This window comes from Lissotriton vulgaris, chromosome 12 (assembly GCF_964263255.1).
Source record: "Lissotriton vulgaris chromosome 12, aLisVul1.2, whole genome shotgun sequence".
In the NCBI taxonomy this organism is placed as follows: domain Eukaryota; kingdom Metazoa; phylum Chordata; class Amphibia; order Caudata; family Salamandridae; genus Lissotriton; species Lissotriton vulgaris.
Window position 1 is genome coordinate 297,021,038 of NC_141700.1, and position 24,087 is coordinate 297,045,124.

The 24,087-nt window shown below is 48.8% G+C and overlaps 1 protein-coding gene across 1 annotated transcript in view; it reads right to left on the reverse strand.

The window, feature by feature from the left end:
* The window catches only part of CENPN (centromere protein N), a 334,623-nt gene that overhangs the window by 47,812 nt on the left and 262,724 nt on the right, over positions 1 to 24,087 (reverse strand). The window contains exon 11 of the mRNA XM_086945091.1: positions 3,975 to 4,101. Coding sequence (XP_086801217.1) covers positions 3,975 to 4,101 — 127 coding nt within the window. The remainder of the gene's footprint in view (positions 1 to 3,974; positions 4,102 to 24,087) is intronic.

A 24,087-nucleotide genomic window follows, 5' to 3' on the forward strand; every position in this document is an offset into this window, starting at 1 on the left:
ATCTGATTGTGAACTTTGCTGCCAGTCTGATATAGCCTTGGAGAACAGAGCCCCTTCCCCCTCCAAGACTTTGGGCAGCACCTGTGCCACCGTATCCCATATGGAATGGCAGTATCTGCCCAAGAAGCATGCAGCGTGACTGCAATGCTTGTCTGATGGAAGAAAACATTTTCTTCCCGAAATTTCCCAGCCCCTTGGATTCCCTGTGTGGGGGTGAAGAAGGGAATGTGCCATGAGACATGGAAGCATGGACCACCAAGCTTTGGGGGGGGGGGGGGGGGGGGGGGTGAAGTGGGTGGTGAGGAAAGTTGAGTCACCTGGTGCGGGGCGATAGCAGGCTATCTTCCTATTCACAGGAGCCCCTGTGCTAGGTTTGGAGCATGTCCCCAGAAGGACCTGTCAAGGCCTCATTGAAGGGCAGTAGGTGTTCCGAACTTGAGACCCCAGACTGCAGGACCTCTGTCAAGACTTTTGTCTTGACTGCCACTGTAGGAAGCTGCAGGTCAAGAGCCTCCGCAGCCCTAAGCACCACCTTGGCAAAAGATGCTCCCTCCTCCATAGCCAGGGTAGAAGGGGAAAGCATGCCGGTGTCTGGGGAGGTGTCCAGACCACTGGCATCAACCAACTCCTCATACAAGTCCAGATCTTGTTGCAGGATTTCTAAGGGGTCCTGCTCTCCCTCCCAATCCTCATCCTCCATTCCAAACCCTTCTGAATAGGGCAGAAAAAACCGCATGGAGCCGTACAGCTTAGTCGGCGCAGGAGGACACCCAACTAAAGCCTTGTCATTGGGAATGACAATAGGGGAGGAGCCAGCGACGCAGAGGACCTTGGCGTCGGGTAAGGTCGCTGAGGGGGCATGAATGCCATCGGCCACCTGCGAACGGGTCCACTTGGAGGCCCTGGCCAGAGCCGCCGGCATGGAACCCACGGGCCCCTCCGTCTTCTGAGCATGCGGTGTCCGGAGGCGTGCTGGCAGGGCCAGGCCGTCCTAATATGGCACACACAGCATTATAAAATTGTTTTGGTTGGGCAGGGTTTGCTCCCGGCCCCGAGAAGGGGGGAAATGTGGAGCCGACCCAGGCATGCGCTCTCCGAAGCGGGGCCTCGATCGCAGAGGTTCCTCCGCCATGCAGTGAGAAAGGCGGGGTGAAGTTGAAGCATGCGTCTACTTCTTGTGCTTTTTGTGGTGCATCTTACCTGACTTGGATGACGAGGATTTCGATTCAGCGGAGCGGTGCTCAGACCTTCCTCTCGACGAGATCTGGCACGAGACAGACGAGGCGACCTCCGCGGCGCAGGACATTGGCCGCAAGAAGCTTTAGGGACCGCTCCCTCAAAGCTTTCGGCGCCATGGCCGGCAGTCGGAGCATGACGTGAAGTTGTGGTCGCGCTTCAGGCACCAAAGACAAACCAAATGGGGGTCCGTGAGCGACATGGTGCGGTGACAGGCGCAGCACGGCTTGAACCCTGAAGTCGTCTTACTTGACAGGACACCTACACATCAACCAAGTCCACAAAAAGTCAAACAAATATTGCCAAAAAATGACAGGGGGTAGCTCTCTTCAACGGATCAGCGCTGATGGTGCGGGAAGAAAAGAACGGACGTCAGCACACCGGAGAGGGAGTTATATTGACGACGCAGACTACATCCAGCAGAGTCGACTGATGTCACCTACTGGGGCGTAGGGGTACTGCTGTGAAATATCTTCGGGATCCAGCCTGATGCCTGGAAATTCAAAGGTAAGGAATCTGCGGCTAGATGTCTCTATCAGATTGATTAAAGAAAAAACGTTCCTGCCCATTGCATCAATCTTTTTTTTTTTAGCTTACTCTGTGGTTTACAGGAAGGAAAATTATTATGATTGACATCTGAAATGGAGGCTTGAATTACAAGGCTGTTAAGAGCAAGATGATGAATTATGAACGGTGGGGCTCTTGGCATTGGTTTATGGTGCCTAGCAATAAGGCAATTTACAGCTGAAAATTGATTTTGGTCAAGCTCCAATGACTGGGTTGTCTAAAGTCTCCTTAGATGGAAACACAAGCTCTGCAGGAGAAGGACCTGGTTGCTGTCAGACCAGCCTTAGTTTTCACAGAGGGAAATGGCAGCTTCAACACATCAGTTGCCCTTTAGACCACCACAGCAAATAATGATCTTTCCACCGTCCCAGGTCCCAAAGGCGAATCTAGAGAAAGTCCCTAAGCCACTAACATTTAGTAAGTCATTGTCTAAACAAGCATAACTAAAGTGGGGAGAGCAAGTTGTCAATCATCACTTCCTCAGCACCATGTTCGACAGGTTTAAAGTCCATCACATCATCAGAGTTTGGTCCGAAAATAGCCTCCATCTTTTGGACGTTGTACTGCCAATGACAGATGTACTGGAGGGGAGCTACCCCTAGCTGAATATGGATAAGAATCTGGGGCCAGAGTTGAAAACAGATTTGGAACTGTTACCGCTGGAGACTTAGCTGGTGCCAATAGATAAGAAGACAGTGCAGTCTGTAGCAGAAAAGTAGAGGCACAGCCTGGCTCCAGAGTGCGCATTCTCTGTGAATGGTCTGATGGGGCCAGGGAGGCCCCACTGGCGAAATTGCGACACCAGAGGGAGATAGAATGATTTTGAAAATCTATACAGAGCTTCCTGGAAGATTGCAGCTTGCTGCAATGTTAATGGTGGCTCAGGGAGGTCTGAGTACATTGGATTCAGGTTCAGACATTGGGTCAGAAGCTTGAGACTGAGAAAGGGTTCCCGGAATAAAAACTTTGTGACCTCTCCTTAGAACGGAAGTGAAGCTACATGGATGGGCCATTCTCTTCCGATGTTTCTTCTTGGACCGGTCTCTCAACTTTGTCTTTCAACTCACCTGACAAATGCAACCTAGGTCAGGGCAGGCACCATGATCTGGATTAGGACTGACATGCTTCTTGTGATCAGCAACAGAGCTTGACTTCCTGATCTTATCGATTAGGGGTGCATCATGGAGCATTTGTCACAGGACAGTAGTACATCTTGGGGCAGAGGCACCACAGGCAGTTGTTGTGGGGGGGGGGGGGGGGGGGGGGTTGGGGAGAGAAGAGGGGGGTCTGTAACCAACGTTTGTTCAAGGCATTTACAACACTATCTGAATCAAGTCGTCAGAGAGTGGGGGAAGGAGAGGGTGGGGGGAAATCGCCACCCCACACTGTCAAAACATTTGGTGACGCAAGGCTTCATGCTGTGTAGCATGGCTAAATAGGAAAAAACTATGCCTATTATGCAGCCGGATGTGTCATTTTGTAGGCGAATACACCAAGCACATGCCCCCCCCCTTTTTTGCTGATCCCAGTTGGGTCGGCAAATAAAAAAATCAGCGCGAAAGCGTTTTTTGACGCGTGGATGGGGAGAGCAATACAGAGGGCGCAGGTGAGATTCAGCAACACATAGGGCGCAGTTGAGGTTCAGCAACACAGAAGGCAGGGGTAGAGGGCAGCAAAGCAAGGGGTGGAGCAGCAGAGAATGGGAGGAGAACGAAAGCAATAAGGAGATTGGGAGGAGAAGCACTGGGTGACAGAGCAAAAACGTGGGTGGTGCAGAAGCATATGGGTGAGAAAGCAACAGGGGCACAATAGCAAACACAAGGAGGGTGGTGGGGAGAAAGACAGGTGACAGAGAGATACATGGTGTGCAGGGATGGGGAAGTCCACGAGAAACCTGGAAAACATATGCAATAAACCAAGTAGTGCTTCCTTGAAAAGCAAGCAAAAAAGCCAGCTAATTAACAGAGTGAGGTAAACACAAGATCGACAAGCTGGGATAAAAAATAAGCAGCAGACAAACCAGAGCCAGGAAAACCAACCAACAGCAAGCAATGGGTGGGCGCCAAGCTCCTGTATGCTCTTGGTAAACCACATTATGTCTTTCACAACCAGAGAGCGGTGCAGTCTGTTAGGCTTGACTTAAAAACTTTGTGAATGGCGCAGGTACTCACCAGACGGAGCCAATAATTTTAAAGACTCAAGAAGATGTGGACTGGAAAACTTGACAACACAACGAAAAGGATCTTCTTTATGAGATAAAGTGTCATTGTCACTTGGGTCTCTGAACATTGTTTCAAGCTGATAAGAAAATAAAATAATTACTTGGATTTATTAACACGGTACAGTGTTACATTAATAGTTATAAATAGTACATTTTAATCAAATCGCAAATACCGAAGAAAGTAGCATTATAAAATTATAAACTGAGATACAGAATGAAGCTACACAAATGTAGGCAAATGAAGGATAAACTGCAATAAACCGATGAAACTATAAGTCATACTTAGTAACTTCTTTGTAGAACTGGTATAGGTGGCATTAGTTGTCTGGTGAGATTCAAACCATCTGTAGGACCCCAAACCGGATATGGTTATTGGCAAAGAAAAACCAGGATTCAGCACTTTTCTTAAAAATAAAAACAATTTTTACAAAATGCCTGCAAAAATGTCATAAAAAATTTGTCTGATCGACCTTTTAGTAGCTCTGTGTTGCTGGTGAGCCAATAAAAGGAAGGGAAGCAACAGCCAAAAGGCAGCAAAGGAGTTAAGTAGCACTGGTGCTGCCTGTTTGTCAACACCGTACAAATACACAGGGCCCTCCTCCTACGCATGTAGGCTACGCACAGCTCTCTGCTTACCCCTTTATCCACATGCCACCTCGCTCCCCAAAAACTTCTCGTGTGAACATCACCCCACTGCAGCCCCTTGACTCCTCCACATCCCCACCTTCTTTGGTGCCTTCCCTCTTCCCTTCGACTCCTCTGATTCTCTCCCCTCCCCCACCTGAGTTACCTGTGCCCCTGAACCTGCATTCATCCCCTGCTGCCCTTTGCACCTTTGGTAACACTCTGTCTGGTTGATATTCTATCTAACCAAGATTCCTCGCCCAAGACTATTTCCCAGTCGCCAGACTGGAGTCTGAGAATTTTGCAGCAGTGCTCCCACACACTGCTAGCTGGCACAGTGCAGCCCCACATAGGTTAAATATCCCCACTGGGAGGTTAGTTTCTTCCATTTTCTCTTTTCTGTGTCCACAGATGTGGCACATAAAAAAGTGTTGGAAATAGTGTGCCAAGTACCAACATGAGATCTTTTAGATGCTAAAAAGAGTCCACTCTAAAGAGGTGGGAGGTCAGTAAGGAAGCTGAATAAGACACAATATCCATCAGAAAGAGTTACCGAAGATAAGTAAAGTGTTCTTCTGAAGGATGCTCAAACTGCAGATTTGTCCCCTTAAAATAGAAACTAAAGTTCCCAAGGTGGTGTGGAGTAGAATCAGAACAAAAAGGTTAGCATGCAAAGTGTCCTTCCTGCCAGACCTGGCTATCAAGGCATTGTGCTTTGTAAGTGTAAGCAGATACCTTCGTTGCAGTCTGAAAATGTCAAGGATGGGCACTATGTGTGCCAACGAAGTAGTAGTGGTGGTGGTCTTAGCCTTGGTGAATGGGGTCCCAAAACTTTTGGCGGCAGCTTCTTGGCCAGTGATCAGCACATCTTAATGCAGAGGACCATCCACTGCAATGTCATCTTGTGCATGACCATTGCAAAAACAACAGTTGATGGACAGAATGCAGAACAATGTCATACATTCACCCCAGTACAGAGATCTGGGCCTAAATCGATCGTTTTTTTGCTCACCATGCCATTCCAGTTTTAACCCAGCCATATGCAAAGCAGACTTGACCCTGTGCCTCATGGGAACAGTCCAGCCCGAACTGCCAAGCCAGGTCCTCTCTGGACTGGAAACAAGCATCCTAGGACCGGTTTCGGGGTTTTACCCCTCTTCAGCCAGGATAGCTTGATTCCAGTGGCATGGAAAGCACAGGACTCACGTCTGAGCATACCCGTCCCAATCGGGTATGCTTTTTCGCTCTGGAGAACTGAACAAGAGGTTGATAGTTTACCCGATGATCCTTGGTATGATCTATGAAAATGGAGCCTCTTCTCTTTCGATTGGCGTGTGGGTGCAGGGAACGCTGGCAGTGATGGATTGCCTCACAACTTGTGGGAAAAGGGTTCCCGAGTCCTATGCACCAATTGGCTTAGGAAAAAGTGGCACAGGGCAGTTGGGGGCTTGGAAGGGGTACACTTGAGGAATGTCAAGACCAAGTTAAGGACCCACTGAGGTATTGCAAAAAGCTCAGGAGAGCACGTGTTCCTAACCTTTACTGATCCTCATAACATGTGAGCTGAATAAGGATGGTTGGTCTGGCAAAGAAAGAGGCGGAAAGTGCTGACAAATAATCTTTAACATTGCACACTGCAAATACCTGCTGCCTGGCAACAAAAACAAATGGATTGCTGGCAAGTCATCAGTAACCCAGGCAACACACCAGTTTACAAATATGTCCAAGTTCCCAACATAATTACATTTCATATACTGCCCTCTGGTGGCTACGATGACATCCACTGCTAAATGCGCTCAATTGCCACCGCTTAATTTCAACCATTGAGGTGTACATTGAGTAAATCCAGGGTGAGGACCCTGCCCATATTGCCGAGACAGGTAGCCACATCATAGGACAGATGCTCTCGCTCAAGAGTTTCGGGTACCACTCACACGGCCTAATTAGAGGAACTGGGATGACATGGGCCTGGTCGTTCTTGTTCTTCGGAACTCTGGGCAGCTAATGAGCACACGCCTGCGGAAACTCAGCCGTACAGGACTGTTGACACACAATCTCAAAGGGGATGCAGACACCACTCGTTATCTGCCAAACTACGCATGCTCAGCATTGAAGGACCTAGCAAGGTGATTAGAGACCAGAAAGATGCTCTGATACTCCTACCACCTCAAGAGATGCAAAGTGTAAGCATAAGACAGAGGACCCCAATCTACCCTGCTTGCTGCAGTACCACCTGGTGGTGGTGTCTGTAAGAACCTGCACCTTCCCTTGATGGATGGCAGTAAGGGCTTCAGGGTGGGTAAATGGCCCACAACTCCAGCCAAATAATATGGAGCCAGCACTCAACTGAAGACCAGAGCTCTCTGATCTACAACTGCCTCAAGTGATCCCCCAACCCAGCTGCGATGTGTCCGTCACCACCACTAAAAAGCCTCAAGGCCACCCATGCCTGGATACCAAGAATGAGCAAGAAACACTGGGATCCTAGTAGCCCAAATGTCCTCGACTCGTTGCTGCTGAGAAAAATCCATGAACTCAACCATGTCTAAGATTGCTGCAATGAATGGAAGCCTCTGTGAGGGAATTGGGAGGAACTTCTGCTGGTTTATGGTGAAACCCCAACAATGTCTAAAGATATGCCGTTGTCTGGAGGATGTCCCCAACAGACACTGGTGAGCTCAAGAGGGACTCCTGACCTCTGAGACAGGGCAATGACACCGCCAACAGTTTTGTGAATATCTGAAGGGCGCTGGTCAGGCCGAATGGGGAGCACAGAAAACTCCAAATGCTCCTGGATCACCTTGAACCATAAAAAAATACCTTTGGAACTGTAGGACTGGAATATGAAAATATGTGCCCTGCAAGAACAAAGACATCATCTGTTGGACGTAATGGATTGACAGCCTGGAAGGAAGTACTCTATCTCGCCTCCCACTGTGTATGCATTTACCACCAAGGACAAACTAAAGCAGATTGGTGGCTGTTATAACAGGGGGAGAGTAGTTCTAGGACTAATGTCCCTTGCTGGCCTGCACCCTGCTTACCTGTTCCACGCCTCCGAAAGGACTGTGTTACATCCCCGGTTGAGAAGGCTTTTTCTGCCCATAAAGTAGTCTCCAGAAGCAGGCCACACATTTCTTGAACTAGTGGGAAATTATTTGATGGGGTCAACAACTCCCAGTAAGGCACTACAGCTCTGCTGTCTTTAAAGTGTTCCAAAGTGGAGTCCACCTTCTCACCATAGAGGCGAGACCCATTCAAGAGCGTATCCACTAGTGACGCCTGCATATTGACAGAGCAAACAGTGAATCTCTTCCAAGCGCGACATGCTTGGATGAGACCTACTCATCCAAATGGATGAGGATAGTCAATTTCCTCTGACCAAGGAACCTCACAGCCACATGAGCAGATACGATGGTGAAGCATTCCACCTTGGAAGGTGAGGGCTCAATGTTCCAAAAAGGAACGTTCCAGCTAGCATGATGACAGGGTACTTGCCCAACTAGAGCAATTGCTGGAAATACCTTCAATTATTTTCCCTTTTCTCTACCCTCCTGCCCTCCCTAGAAGGGTCATGGATGCATGTAGCCATATCAAAAAGTTTTGTCAAGTATGCAGAATTGATGTCAAACAGGGTTCCTTTGTTTTCAGATATCTTATTGTTCCCTCTCCAAAGTGCTTTCACAGGATCAAACCCAGTTTCGTCTAGTTTCATATCAAACAGTGTCATGTAAACTGCAATTCAGCAACAGTATCTTTTCTAGTACCAGTGTTGTGCTTGTTAGATGCTTTTCCTATATGGTTGACAATATTACATGTGTCACAGGCCTTTCTGCATATTAACATATGCGCTTCTTTATGCACTGAATGGATACAAGTGTGTGGGTTTAAGATCAGGCAGTAATTAATAGGAGCTTCTTTTATGCCAACAGAAATTGCATGTGCTAAACGGTCACTTATTTTTACCGTTTGCCTTGTAAAAGTCAGAGAATAACTTTTCCATTCTCTACAGAATCTCACAATATCTACAACTCTGCTCGCAGGAGAACCTTAGACAAGTTCTGTGCTAGTAGAATTAAAAAAGATACAACACAATAGCTTCCATGTGCTTCGCAATAAACCAGCAAGAGCGCGCCTATCAGTGTAACAAACGTGGTCCAGAGTGTTTAAGGGTACCCCTATTCTGCCAAAGAATGATTCAGAGATTTAAACTGTGAAGGATATAAAGTTCTATTTAGAAAAAGCAATTTTTTAAAAGCCAGTTTGTGTGTTGCAGTGATCAAGCCGGGTGTTGCAGTCTATCAAGCCGGATGTTGCAGTGATCTAGCCGGGTGTTGCAGGCAACGACTATAAAAGTGCAGCAGATGATGAAGCGCCTCCATTACGTCCAGGGAGATAGATTTGACCTGTGGAGTCTACAACACCCTGTGGAGTCTACAACACCCTGTGGAGTCTACAACACCCTGTGAAGCATAAGTGACTTTTACGTTCTGGTCCTGCAGCAGCAGAGCTTGGCAACGCAGACACAGATTAAAAAACAGGTGCCAGTGACATCCCACTTACCAGACAGTGGACAAGATTCTGGGACGCTGTCAGATCCCATCCCAGGAACAGGAAGTAATGGTATGATAATAATACTAAACAACCACTAATATTGTAAATGCAATAAAAGTGCATAGTTTGGCAAGAAAAACTTGGAAGATCCTTGGGTAGCTTAAACATAAAAAAGGCCCATTGAGCAATGGCTGATGGAAAGTGAAAGAAGGGGGTCTGGACCAACAAAGTTCTTCTCTCCGTCCGCCCTCAATAAGGTATGTTGTAAAGAAGCATTTTAAATCTGGGGCAGGAAGCCCTTATACAAAAGAATGCAAATGCTACTTACCAGTATGCATCTGTTCTTGGCATGTAGGGCTGCTGACATTCATATCTGTGCATAGATCGCCACCTAGTGTTGGGTCCGGATGATTGCACATTGTTGTCCTGGAAGAGTCTTCGAAGTATCACGAGATAGGTGGCTCCTCCCCTGGACTACAGTGCGCATGGGCATCGCCTCCATCCCCAGATTGTTTTTAGCCATTGGCAGAGATGGAGTGAAGAATGTGAGTGATGACCATGCTATGAGCATATGTATGTATATGATAAAATTCTGCAGCTGCTACAGGCGCCGGGGAGGAGGGTGGGCGATATGAATGTCAGCAGCCCTACATGCCAAGAACAGATGCATACTGGTAAGTAGCATTTGCAGTTCGAGGCATGTGGGCTGCTGAATTCATATCTGTGCATAGAATACATAGCAGTCCCTCCATTAACGGCGGCCGCCCGTGCCAGCTGCAGCAGTCTGAAAAAGCGTTTTTAGAACAGCCTGACCAACAGATGCCTGCTGTTTGGAATGTACGTCTACACAGTAGTGTTTAGTGAAAGTATGTGTGGTAGACCATGTGGCTGCTCTACAGATGTCTTCTAAGGGAATGTTACCTAGGAAAGCCATAGAGGCCCCCAACTTCCTGGTGGAGTGGGCCCTCGGTGGGATAGTGAGAGTGCGTTTAGCTTTAGCGTAACAGATCTGGATGCACTTTACTATCCACCTAGCAATCCCCGCTTTGGAGATTGCGTTTCCCTTGTGGTGAGTAGCAAAAGCAACAAAAAGTTGTTTGGTTTTGCGGAAATCTTTTGTCCTGTCTACATAATACATCAAGGCCCTCTTAACATCAAGGGTGTGGAGCATGCGCTCCGCCAGCGTCTCTGGGTTTTGGAAAAACACTGGCAATTCGATCGTCTGGTTAATGTGGAATTGTGATACCACCTTGGGCAGGAATTTAGGGTTAGTGCGGAGCACCACCCTGTTAGCATGTACCTGGAAGAAAGGTTCCTGGATGGTGAGCGCCTGCAGCTCGCTAACCCTCCTTAGCGATGTAATCGCTACTAAGAACGCAACCTTCCAAGTCAGAAACTGAAGCTCACAAGAGTGCAGTGGCTCAAAGGGAGGACCCATCAGCCTTGTAAGAACCACATTGAGGTTCCATTCTGGAGCTGGTGGGGTCCTTGGTGGAATGACCCTTTTGAGTCCTTCCAGAAAGGCCTTGATAGCAGGGACCTTAAAGAGTGACAGGTGCTGCCTATTCTGGAGGTATGCTGCCATAGCAGACAGGTGAATACGGATGGAAGAGTACGCTAAATTGCATTGATACAGGTGGAAAAGGTAACAGATGATATTCTGAATGGAAGCATCTAGCGGGTCGATATTGTGGTTAGCACAGTAGATGACAAACCTCTTCCATTTAGCCGCATAACAAGCTCTAGTAGTGGGCTTTCTAGCCTCCCGAATGATGTCCATACAATCGGGGGGAAGATTGAGGTAGCCAAACTCTAGGACTTCAGGAGCCAGATCGCCAGGTTGAGCTGTTGCGGATCTGGGTGCTGAATGTCGCCCTGGCTCTGCGTCAGAAGGCTGGGAGTGAGATGAAGCCTCTGATGCGGTACCACGGAGAGTTCCAGAAACGTGGTGTACCATGGTTGGCGAGCCCACGTTGGAGCAACCAGGATGAGCGTCATCGAGTGCTGCCTGAGCTTGCGTGCCACCAGCGGTATCAGAGGTGCTGGGGGAAAAGCGTACGCAAATCTGCCTGACCAGTTCATCCACATCGCATTGCCCTGTGATTGCGGGTGTGGGAACCTGGCGGCGAAGTTTCGGCATTTTGCGTTCTCCTTTGTGGCAAATAGGTCTAACTCTGGATGACCCCACTTTTGGAAGTACGGTTGGAGTACTGATGGATGTATCTCCCACTCGTGCATCTGATGGCTGTGCCTGCTGAGCAGATCCGCCATTTGATTGTCCTTGCCCGGGAGATGCTCTGCCATGAGGAAGATGTTCCTCTGAATGGCCCACTTCCACATGCTCTGAGCCAGATGAGACAGCTGTGGAGAGTGTGTGCCTCCCTGCTTCTGGATGTAGTACATGGCCGTCATGTTGTCCGTCCGGATCAACACGACCTTGTTGCACAGATGTACTTTGAACGCCTTTAAGGCCATGAAGATTGCCATCAGTTCCAACACATTGATGTGCATCTTCCTTTGCTGTAGTGTCCATAGTCCCTGCACCGTGTAGTGGAGTACATGCGCTCCCCAACCCTGGAGAGAAGCGTCCGTTGTCAGGACAATCTGTGGGACAGGCTCTTGGAATGGTCGGCCTTTGCAAAGGTTTTGTGGATTCCACCAATGCAGAGAGTTGTATGCCCGACCGCTCACCAACACTAGGTCTGTCAGTTGCCCATGAGCCTGAGTCCACTGACGTGCTAGGCACTCCTGAAGCGGACGCATGTGTAGTCTCGCGTGCGGGACAATGGAGATGCAGGAGGCCATCATGCCTATCAACTGCATGAACACCTTCGCTGGAAGCGAGTGCTGGGGTCTGAATCGTTGGATCAGCGCCTGGATACTGGCGATTCTCACTGAATTTGGCTGCGCAGTGGCTGCCAGAGTGTTGATTGTCGCGCCCAGATACTGTCGCACGTGGGCGGGCTGGAGATGGGACTTGGGGTAGTTCAGAGAGAAACCCAGATCGTGCAGGAGATGAATGGTGCGTGACACATGGTCCACGCACTGTCGTTCCGTCCTTGCCTGAATGAGCCAGTCGTCCAGATAAGGAAAGACGTGGACGTGCTGGCGACGGAGATGCGCCGCCACAGTCGCTAGGCACTTCGTGAATACCCTTGGTGCCGTGGTGACCCCGAACGGCAGGACCTTGAACTGGTAATGCTGGTCTAAGATCGTGAATCTGAGATACTTTCTGTGGGAAGGATGCAGGGGGATATGAAAATAGGCATCTTTCAGATCCAGCGTAGCCAGAAATTCCCCTTGCTGAAGCAGGGGAAGCACTTGTTGCAACGTGAGCATATGGAAGTGCTCCGAGAGTATGTACCAGTTCAGGGGCCTGAGGTCCAGGATGGGCCTGAGGGATCCGTCCTTCTTGGGAATCAGGAAATACAGGGAGTAAACCCCTGTTCCCCGCTCTTGCAAAGGAACGAGCTCTATTGCCCCTTTTTGCAGCATGACTAGAACTTCCTGCTGCAACAAGGTCAAATGCTCGCCTGACATAGGACGGCTTCTTGGGGGTATGTCCGGCGGAATGGAAGTAAGCTCTAGACAGTACCCGTACTGGATAAGGGACCTCACCCACCTGTCCGTGGTGATGTTCTTCCACGCCGGCAGGAACTGCTGGAGTCTCCCCCCAACCGGTGTTGTATGGTCGGGGGCAGTGACAGAACGTCACTGCTTGTTGGTGGTGGTGGACCTGGAGCTATTGTTTCCACGTCCCCTGCCCTTGACATTATTGCCTCTGTAACCACCTCTACCCTTGTTGTTGTACGTGGTCTGGGTGTTACTTTTGTAATACTGCGAGGATTGGGATGCCTGCCCCCTTGTGGTGCCTCTGGAGTTTGAGCGGCGAAAGGAACCACTCCGAAACTGCTGACTTTGTAAAGCCCCCATTGATTTGGCAGTTTCCGTATCTTTTTTCATTTTTTCCAGGGTGGCATCCACCTCAGGTCCAAACAGGTGGTCAGGATTCACTGTTTGATTCAATATTGTAGTTTGGATGTCGGGTTTGAACCCTGAAATCCGAAGCCAGGCATGGCGTCTAAGCAACACACTGGTGTTGATAGCCCTGGAGGCTGTTTCTGCCACGTCTAATGCACATTTGATGGATGCATTTGTAATGAGTTTGCCTTCCTGGATCAGCATCTCCCCTGCCTCCTTGTATTGGTCAGGTAAGTGTTGCAGTATGGCCTCTAAGGTGTCATAATGGGCCCTATCATAACGTGCAAGCAGGGCTTGGGTGTTAGAAATTCTCCAGATATTAGCTGCCTGTGCAGCAATCCGTTTGCCTGATGCCTCGAAGACCTTGGACTCTTTGTCTGGGGGAGGAGCGTCACCAGTAGTCTGAGAGTTCGCCCTCTTCCGAGCGTTGGAAACAACCAAGGAGTCTAATGGCAAGTGTCCCTTAATATAGGTAGGATCCGTCGGCGCCGCCTTATATTTCCTGTCGATTCGAGGGTTGACCACACGCGCCCGTGTGGGCTCCCTGAAGACCTCCGTTGCATGTTTAAGCACACCTTTGAGCATCGGCAGCGTTTTGACTGTCTTCTCAGCCACAGAGAAGGTGTCGAATAAGAAGTCCACATCCACGGGGTCCGAGTGCAGCTCGACGTCGTGGTTCGCCGCAGCTCGCTCGATCAGAGCATTAAAGGCCGCCGAGTCCTCCGTCGGGGACGTCTTGGCCGCAAAGAGTTGCGTATCCTGACCCGATTGCGGGTCCTCCGTGTCGCCTCCGGCGGACCAAGGGGCACGCTCCTCCTCCGGATCCGAGTACGCCGGATAGGTGTACTCGGCATCGTCTTCGTCCACATCGGCTGCGGGGGAATGCGTTGGCGAGAGTCCCAGGGCCTGAGGGGACACAGGTTCCACCAAAGTCGAAGAGTCCCTTTTGTTTTTGAGAGGGATCCTGAAATGCTCCAACGCCGGCTCCGTCGTGATCTTCCTCTTGAGGAGAGACAGTTTTCCGGTGTTGGCGTCGATGATTACCTCACGACGTTCTTCCTCAGCAAGCGGCTGGAGCCGAAGCTTCGACGCCACCAAGGTAGCTTTCAGGCGTCAATACCTCCTTCGAGTGTCCGCCCTGTGTCGACGCGAAGGCCTTCGGCGCCGTCTTGGGTGGTAGGGTGAAACGAATAGGCGTTTGCCCCTTCGCAGGCTTAGGTGGGAGCTTAGGCGCCACAGCGTCCTGAGCGGGAACCACACTGTCCTTTCGGATCCGCTGCAGGGATTCCGTTAACTTCATCGTCAAGGCCGGTGAGGGCTTGACCGGTCCGACCGACCCTCCGTCGTCGAGAGCCTGATCGCCGGCAGCCACCTTCTTCGGAGCCGACGCCCCATGGCCATGAGCGTCGTCGCCCTGCCGCTTCCTCGGAGCCTTTTTCGGGTCCGCGACCCCTTTCGATGCCGACGCAGACGCGTCGGACGATTTCGCCTTCGGCACCGACCCCGAGGGCTTCGGGTCGGCCATTTTGGCGTGGCTCTTAGAGTCGGCCATTTTGACTTTCTTGGAAGTTGACGCCTCCAGAACTTTCTTGACCATCTCAACTTTCGCTTTCGGTTTCGCATCCGAGGGTGCGGGACCAGTTGGCTTCACTTTCGTTTTCTTCGAAGTAAGCGATGGTTCACAAATGTCCGTGACCGGGCCCAAAGGCGGGGACGTAGGACTCATAGTTAGATCTTGGGTAAGGCCCGAAGGCGATCCCTCGACCTGGACCGTATGAAGGGGACTAACCCCTGAGTCTGTTTGGGGATGCTCCTCCTCCGAGCTATCTCCCATCGTGGTAAAAGTCTGATCGTCGTCCCCTACCTCGTCGGTGACTTCGGCAAAGTTCTCCTCACCCGCGTCATAGGTCTCCCCTTCGGATGCGGGATTAGAGTCCGAACCTTGCTCGTCGCCTTCGTCCTCGACAGATTCTTGAAAAATGTCATCTGGTGGGGGCGCCGCAGCTGATAACTTAGCCTGGAGCCTATGGGCTCGACGAATCTTTAAAGTCTTCTTGCTCCGGAACTTCGAGCACGCCATGCAGGCGTCTTCGCGGTGATCCGGTGACAAGCAGGTATTGCACACCGGGTGCACATCGAGGTGTGAGTATTTAGAGTTACACACCGGGCACTTCTTGAACGGAGTCCGCTCCATAGCAAGAGTGTAGTGTAGGCCCGTCCGCGCCGAAAGCACGTGGAAGGGCAGCAAGAGATTGGGGCTGAGAGTCAGAAAGAAACCCGAACGCAACTATACCGACGCCCAGCCTAAAGACCTTTTGGTCTCGAGTAGAAGTTGAACAACTATCGGTTCCGACAGAGGGAACCGAAACACATCCGAACCCAATGGCGGAAAAAAACAATCTGGGGATGGAGGCGATGCCCATGCGCACTGTAGTCCAGGGGAGGAGCCACCTATCTCGTGATACTTCGAAGACTCTTCCAGGACAACAATGTGCAATCATCCGGACCCAACACTAGGTGGCGATCTATGCACAGATATGAATTCAGCAGCCCACATGCCTCGAACTAGGAGAATACTGAAGAAAGTAATGCGTGACATGATCAAACGGGCTGAGATTGTTGATCAGTCCAGAAATAAATTTGATATCTCTTAGTTACTGGTTTCACCTTCAAATGTATTTTTGAAAACAGGGAATCCAATAAGAACTGTTTTTGAATAGAGATTTTTTTTTTTAAATGACAGATATGACAAGCCAAGCAATGAAATATAGTATATTTAAACAAACTGAACCAGAATCAAAAATTCTCCTTGCATTGCTGAAACCTCTACATCAACAATGTTTGGCATACTATCACTAATGTAGACTGTTTGTCTTCAAGGTCTCCAGCACATGGTCTTCCTCTTGAAGTGCAGCGTCTGAAGTACGAGTTACTTACCTTCGGTAACAATGTATCTGGTAGAGACGTTGTCCAGCCGCAAATTCCTTAACTTAGAATATCCCCAGGCTTCAGATTGGAACCGGAAAATCTTTTGCAGCAGCACCTCTGCGTGCCGGGGTAATTTTTATGCGGTTGTGGTTCGGTGCCATTCTGGCATTTTTGGGATGTCTTGCATCCTAATATCTCTGCTCATCCGAGCTGCTCGGGGTGCTGTCTGGCTGTTCCGCCACCGCTTACTCATTGTCCGTCACCAGGTTACCGGCTTAGATGATTGACACTTTCTGTTGTCCTGTTGCAAACCCAGCTCCCTCCTGGGGTATGGCTGTGGTATCTATTCTAAGTTAAGGAATCTGCAGCTAGATGTCTATCAGATGTACGAGTTACTTACCTTCGGTAACGATGTATCTGGTAGAGACGCTGTCTAGCCGCAGATTCCTTAACGCCCACCCAGCCTCCCCGTTCTGCAAGGACATTGCTAAGTGGTGTTCTCCACTGGCCTCTTTTAGGTGCCATTGCTTTTCTGTTAGGGGAGATCACATTGTTGCGTCCCTTTCTGAATCTCATGTACAGCTAATTCCCTCTAGGGACTTCTTCATGTACATGTAATATGGTGCCTTCTTGGTTCACCTTCGCTAGGAGACTCTTTTTCCTCTTCTATTGCCTTCACCTCCTTCCGCCTTCTCTGTTGACTCAAGGTCCTGGGTTCCTTTAAGTCGTCCTCTTTGGGGATCGGTTGTGATCTGTTTCACACCTCCATTACTGAAGGGAGAAGTGCCAGTCTTTCCAGCCTTTATGCAGTACACTGTTCTTTCTGTGTTCTACTCTTGCCGGACGGCACAGTTCTGAATAATAATCACAGTCTATTTCTGTCTGTTGAGATATTCTCCCCTGTTTCACTTTGGGAGGGGTCTTAGCTTTACTTGCAGGGCTCTTTCTCACGGCTTTCATTTCTATGAAGACTGTCTACTTCTGGCTTCTATAATGGTGTATTGCACCATTCTCTTTCTTTATTCACTGATTTTTCATCCATTGCACACTATTCTCATACTTTCGCAGTTTTGGTTGGTGGCTCCACGTTGTGTAGTGGAAAAGCTTCTCCGAAGAAACCTGCGCGCCAGGAGGGACTTATATGACCTGGCTGACGTTACGTATGTGGACGACGTCAGGGCAGGGTCGTGTGGCACTGCCCCCCAGCGCGCAGAGGTGCTGCTGCAAAAATATCCGGATCCAGTCTGACGCCTGGGGATATTCTAAGTTAAGGAATCTGCGGCTAGATGTCTCTATCAGATACAGAGAACATCAAAGAAGGGCTAGGAGGGACCACCAGAAGGCAGAATCCTGCTAAGAAGTTGTAAGCAGGTACTGAGTAAAAAGAAGGGCATTTTGGGCAGTTTGGTAGCGTTCCGCGAAGCCAAGAATATCTACAAACCGCATCCATCCTACGGCAACAATTGTGTAGTGTACCTGAACATTGTTTTTAAGCCTAATTATTTATGACAGACATCACAATTCTTAAGAGAAGCCAAACTTCCCATCACAAAAACTTTTGGAAAAACTCTTTTCTACCTCTTAGGTCCCAGTGTTTAAGCTGCAATGTGGATCTAGAACATCTCCTTTTAATATCCACTGACCTTTTTTACAACACCCTCAATGTAGGAAACAGACCCTTTAAAGTAGCCTAAACCCATGCACTCAGATGTTAATGATCACATTGACGTCCACACCATGCCAACAAAAACCTTGATTACTAGATTGCAAAGATCTCAAAAGGACTTACAGTGCAGGAATAAAATGCCCTGCAGTGAAGGAACTGCTTCATACCCGGAAAATAAAAAAAACGATATCCAATCTAAAACATCAAAATGATTAGTTTCTTACCTGTCGGTGTCGTTTTGCAGCTTGAAGACTTTCTAGATTCACTATGCTGTGCATTATTCCGCGGGTGTAGTGGTTGGGTCCGGAATCGTAGTGTTTTTTCTCTTTTTTGTAGCCCAGGTGGGCGCGACGTCCCACCATTTGGTGCCCTCCCGTGACGTTGGCGTGCTTCCTCCGGAAGCTCCCACCTTTGGGCGCCATCTTCGGATTCTTTTTTCTTGTTTTTGTGCCATCTTTGTTTATCCTTTTCCATTCTTCTAAAGTCCTTTTTCATTTTAAGGAAATATAATTTTTTTTCTTGTTATTCTTTTTCTTCCTCCTATCTCTTTCTTTCGGAGGTGGGTGGGTTCGCTAGTGAATCCAGAAAGTCTTTAAGCTGCAAAACTACACCGACGGGTAAGAAAATAAACGTTTTGCAGTGTGAATCTTTCTGGATTCACTATGCTGTGCATAGACTTTGTAGCAGTTTGTTAAGTTTGTGGCGGCTAGGTGGAAGATGAGCGTTGGTTGCTGAATATATGTTGAAGCACTTTTTGTCCTTCTTTTGCTTCCTTGGTTATCTGTATATCCACTCAGTAGTGCTTAGTGAACGTGTGCACTGAAGCCCATGTTGCCGCCATGCAAATGTCTTGGATGGGTGTGTTAGCCAGGAAGGCTATTGTTGCTCCTTTTTTCCTGGTAGAGTGGGCTTGTGCCCCTTCTAGTAGTTCTTGGCCTGCCTGCTTCTGGCAGATCTGGATAGTCTGTGCGATCCATCGTGCAATGGTGCCTTTTTTGTTGCTGGTCTTCCCAGGAAATTGCTTGCGAAAGACATAAAGAACTGTTTTGTTTTCCTGTGATCTTTAGTTCTTTCAATGTAATGCATTACTGCCCTTCTAGCGTCTAGAGTGTGCAGTGCTCTCTCGGCGCTTGTGGATGGTTTCTGGATGAAACTTGGTATCTGTATTGTTTGGTTAATGTGGAACCTTGACACCACCTTTGGCAAAAAGTGTGGGTCTGTTTTTATTACCACCCTGTCATTGTGAATTTGAATGTATGGTTCTTGTAGTGTTAGCGCTTGCAGCTCGCTTACCCTGCGTAGCAAGATGATTGCTACCAAAAAGGCTGGCTTTATTGTGAGCATCTGTAGTGAGGCCTTTTGGATGGGTTCAAAAGGTGCCTTCATAGGTTCTATTAGGACTATATTAAGGTTCCATACCAGCGGTGGCATCTTTTTTGGGGGCGATTCTCTTCGCCCCTTCCAGGAATTTGTGTACCACATGGGATGTAAACAAGCTTTTCCTAGTCTCCCCTCTTGTGTAGGCTACTATTGCTACTAGGTGTACTCTTAGCAAGGTACAGCTTATGTTTGTTTTAGCAAGTATGTTAAATATTTTAGCACTAGATTCATTGGTGATTTTCTTGTGGAGCTTTTCCCTGATGCACCATTGTGTGAACCGTTTCCATTTTGCTACATAGCACTTCCGTGTGGTAGGCCTCCATGCCTCCCGCAGCACCCGCAGTGTGCTCTCTGGGAGTTTTACGTGTGCAAACTCTACGTCTTCAGGAGCCAGGCTGCTAGGCAGAGGCTCTCTGGTTCTGGGTGAAGCACCTCCCCGTTTTGCATGGAGAGCAAGTCTCTTCTTTTTGCAAAGTTGTGTGGTGGACCCTGTGTGATCTCCACTATTTGCGAGAACCAGGACTGTCTGGCCCACTGTGGTGCCACCAGTATCAATGTCATGTTGCTGGTTCTGCATTTGCTGAGCACTCTGTATCAGTGGTATCGGGGGGAAAGCGTAGGCAAATGTCTTCGACCTGTTTATCTATAGGGCATTTCCCTGGGATAGCTCCCCTGGCTGTCTGGATGCGAAGTATTGGCATTTTGCATTCTGGTGTGTTGCAAACCGGTCTATTCTTGGGGTCCCCCACTTCTTGAATAGTTTTTGTGTTTCCTGTGTATTGAGCTCCCACTCGTGGGATGTCGATGTCTGTTTGCTGAGCCTGTGTGCCTCCACGTTGTCCTTTCCTGGTAGGCATATTGCCAGGAGGTCTATTTGTAATGGGATGGCCCAATTCCATATTTCCTGCGCTAAGTTGGATAGCGCTACTGGTTGTGTTCCTCCCTATTTGTTCATGTAGAACATGGTTGTGGTGTTGTCGGTTTGTATCAACACTCTCTGCCTGTACAGTTGTTTCTGGAAGGCTTTTAGGGCAAGGAACACAGTCTTCAGTTCCAGGTAGTTGATGTGTCTGATGGCATCTGTTGGTGTCCACAGACCCCTCACCTTGAGCTGGTTCATGTGCGCTCCCCATCCCATCTGGGATGCGTTTGTGGTAAGGGTCACTGTTGGAGTTAGTGGTGTAAGTAGCTTCCTCCTTATGTTCTCTCTGTTCCACCACGCTATCTTCTCTTGCATTGTGTGCGTTACAACCACTAGATCTTCCAAAATCCCTGTTGCTTTTGACCATTGTTGTTGGAGCCATTCCTGGAATGGTCTCATGTGGAGTCGTATATCAGGGACTAGGTGTATGCAGGACGCCATCATCCCCTTGAGCTTGCTCGCTGTCCTCACTATCAGAGCTTGCCCCTTCCAGTATTGATGTGTCTCCTTCAGCAGGGCAAGTTTTCTTTTCTCGCTGGGGAACACCCTGCTCTGGATGGTGTTTGTTTGTGCGCCCAGGAAGATTGTCACCTGTTCAGGTTCCAATGAGGATTTCCCCCAGTGTATTGAAAATCCCAGTTCTGTCAGCGTCTGTGTGACCCGCTGTGCATGCAGTTGGCATTGTTTGTAGGAACTTGCCTTTATCAACAGGTCGTTGAGGTAGGGGTATACATGAATTCCCTCCCTCAATATTTGCGCCGCTACAGCTGTGCGGCATTTTGTGAAGACCCTTGGTGCAAATTTTAGTCCTAAGGCCAGGGCTGTGAACTGTTAGTGCGCTTTGTTGATGGCAAATATCAGTAGATGTTTGTGTTGTCTGTTCATGGGAATGTGTAGGTAGGCGTCCTTGAGGTCTATGGTGGACATAAAATCCCACTCCCTTATTTGAGGAATAACCTGTAGGGACGTCATTTTGAATTTTTGAGTCCTGATGTATTGGTTTAGGAACCGTAGGTTCAGGATGGGTCTTAACGTTTCGTCCGCCTTTGGAACGAGGAAGTAGTTTGAGTACACTCCCTTGTTTCTTTCTTTGAACGGCACTGTTTCTATAGCCTCTTGTGGAGGAGTTCTTGTGCTTCCTGCAGGAGGAGCACAAGTTCTTTTGCAGAGTGTGTCTTCTTGTTTGGCCTCCTGTTTGGTGGCTTCCTTTCTAGTATCCGAACTGTATCATGTTCAGTATCCATTTGTCTGTTATTTTCTTCCACTCCTGGAAGTAGTATTTTAGTCTGCCTCCTACCGGTGCTACATGTTCGCTCATTTCTCTTTTGTGCGTGTGCAATTGCTTTTTGAGCCTTTTGTTGTGCCGCCCCCATAGAGGTGTTGTGTGGGTGGGCACGTATGGTGCAGCGGAGTCACTTTGAGGTGGGTTGCTGGCCCCCTCATCTTGTCTGTCCCCGTCCATTTGATCGCCCACGAAAAGACTGGCCCCTAGGTTGGTACTGCTAGGTTTGCTGTTGCTGACCTTGCTGCACTTGGTTGTTGCCCTGGTAGGTTTGCTGGAAGGTCTGGTGGGACGTTCCCGGGTGGTTTCCTCCTCTGGCATTTGGTCTTCTTGAGTCGGTGCCCCTTCTCATGCCCCTGAATTGCAGCGCTCCCATGGACCTCGCAGTTTCATTCTCCTTTTTGAGCTGTGTCAGTTTCTCATCAACTGGTGTTCCGAACAGTGTTTCCCCATTGAAGGGTGTGTTTAGAATATCATTCTGGACCTCCGGCTTGAAACCTGAAATCCTAAGCCAGGCATGCCTCCTCTGTTATTCCAATCCACATCCAGGGTTGATTTCAAGCAGGAGCTTGCCATGTTCTTGCTTTCCTCCACCAGGTGTATTGCTCTTGGCTGGTATTGTTCTGGAAGGGGTTTGAGCAGCTGACCGACCTACTCCCAATGTTGGTACGTATGTCTTTTTAGTAGGGCATTGGAGTTTGCAATGCGCCAGTGAATAGTTGCATTCCTCTCTATTTTCCTTCCTGTGAGGTCTATCTCTTACTCTCATTGTCTGGAGGTGGCCCTGAGTTTGTGGGAATGTTGGCCCTCTTTCTGGCTGTTGCTGTAATAATTGAGTCAGCTGTACGGATCCCTGGATATATGCTGGGTCCTTAGAGGAATGTTTACATTTTTTCTTTGTTCTAGGGGTGAAAGACCTGCAGGTTGATGGCTCCTTGAAGGCTTCCCTGCCCTGGTCCAGGACACTTGGAAGTATGGGCAGGAATTGGCTCCTAGTTTGAGTGGGGAGCAAGGTCTCTAAGAGGAAGCAAGCTTTCTGTTTCTCTTCCTCTAATTTCACCCCATATGTTGCTGCAGCAATCTTTATGACCCTGTTATAGATGCCAATGTAGTCTGGTGGCAAAGGCCTTGAGGGATATGTTTCTACGGCCTCTTCCGGGCTTTCTGCGTCAAGGTACTGCCAATCCAGGTCCTGCACCACCGAGTATGCCGACCCCAAATTCGTTTGTTGGTCTTCCTCGCCTTCTCATTCGTAGTGATATAGGCCCTCAACGTCCTGCCGATCTGCAGGCTCCAGAGTTTTCTGCGGCGTCAAACTCGTCTTTGACTTCTACTTCGACAACCGTCGGGGGCTTCGAAGGGATGGTGTATCTGCTCATCCGTTCGACGAAATCCTTCTTTCTCTGGAGGATACTGTCCATTTCGGCCTCAGCCTTCTCTTTTTCCTCTCCATTTCGGCAGATTGTTCAGCGTCGAGTGTTTCGGCGATTCTCTTCGTTGTTGTCGTCAAAGTCGCCTTCAGCGTCGAGCGTGCCTTTTCGGGGGCGTGCTTTGACGAACTAGGTTTGTCTTGGGTTTTGCCGGTTGGGGGTCCTTATCTAAGTACGCTGGGCTGTTTGTCCTTGGACGCAGCTGTTGCTGTCGATTGCTTCGGCTCCAGTGCTCCTTTCGAGGACTTTGACTCTGATTTTCGAGAGTCTGTTGGGGTTTTAGGGGTCGACGTCTCTCACCTCCTTTGTTGACTTCATATCGGTCTCTACGACTGTGTAGTCCTTTGGTCCCTCGGCGATGTGGTCCTCTTCTCCACTGGAGAGGCCCAAGTCCTGGAGAGACAGAGGTTGTCCTTGGCCCTGCATGGTGTAGTTCGCTCTCCGCTGTCTTTCCCTTACTCTGAGGGTCTTCGGGGTGAATGCCGAGCAGGCTGTGCAATCCTTGCTTTCGTAGTCGATAGGCAGGCAGAGGTTGCAAACCGGGTGCTGGTCCTTCTGCGCGTACTTGTGGTGGCAATTACGGCAACATTTGAAAGGTGTTTTGTCCATTCCTGCGCTCAGGGGGCCCCCTGTATGCGCATTCTTCGTTGGACGTCGAAGTTTCTGATCTTCCTCTCCTCCTTCGTCGTCCCGACTCTGCATTCTTGATTTCGAGATGTACCCTCCAACTTTTCGGTGGTTTTCTGCTTGGCGGAAAAAAGAATCTGAAGATGGCACCCAAAGGTGGGAGCTTCGGGAGGAAGTACGCCAACGTCACGGGAGGACACTAAATGGTGGGACGTCGACGGCCACCTGGGCTACAAAAACAAAAGAGAGCGAATAAATACTACGATCCCAGACCCAACCACTAGACCGCGGAATAATGCACAGAATATTGAATCCAGAAAGATTCACGCTGCAAAACTGTGAAGTAACACTTCTTCTAAAAAAAAAAAAACTAAAAAAAAACCGCTAACGAAAACATAACATTGAAACAAAGTACAATAGTGTTTTATTTCTCTTTTACAAACATGGTAACCGAGGTGACAGATTGTCCAATCAAGTCTCGACAAAGGTATCAAGAGCTGAAAAGTTTGATTTGATAATGCCAAGCTTCTACATAATGCTAACAAAAAAACTACAGTGTTCCAAATAAAACTCACCATAGACAGAACAAGGTATAATTTTCAATTCGGAATCAATTTATGGTAGAAAAGATTCCAACTTGATCAGGCCTTTTACAAGAAATAGAAAAAG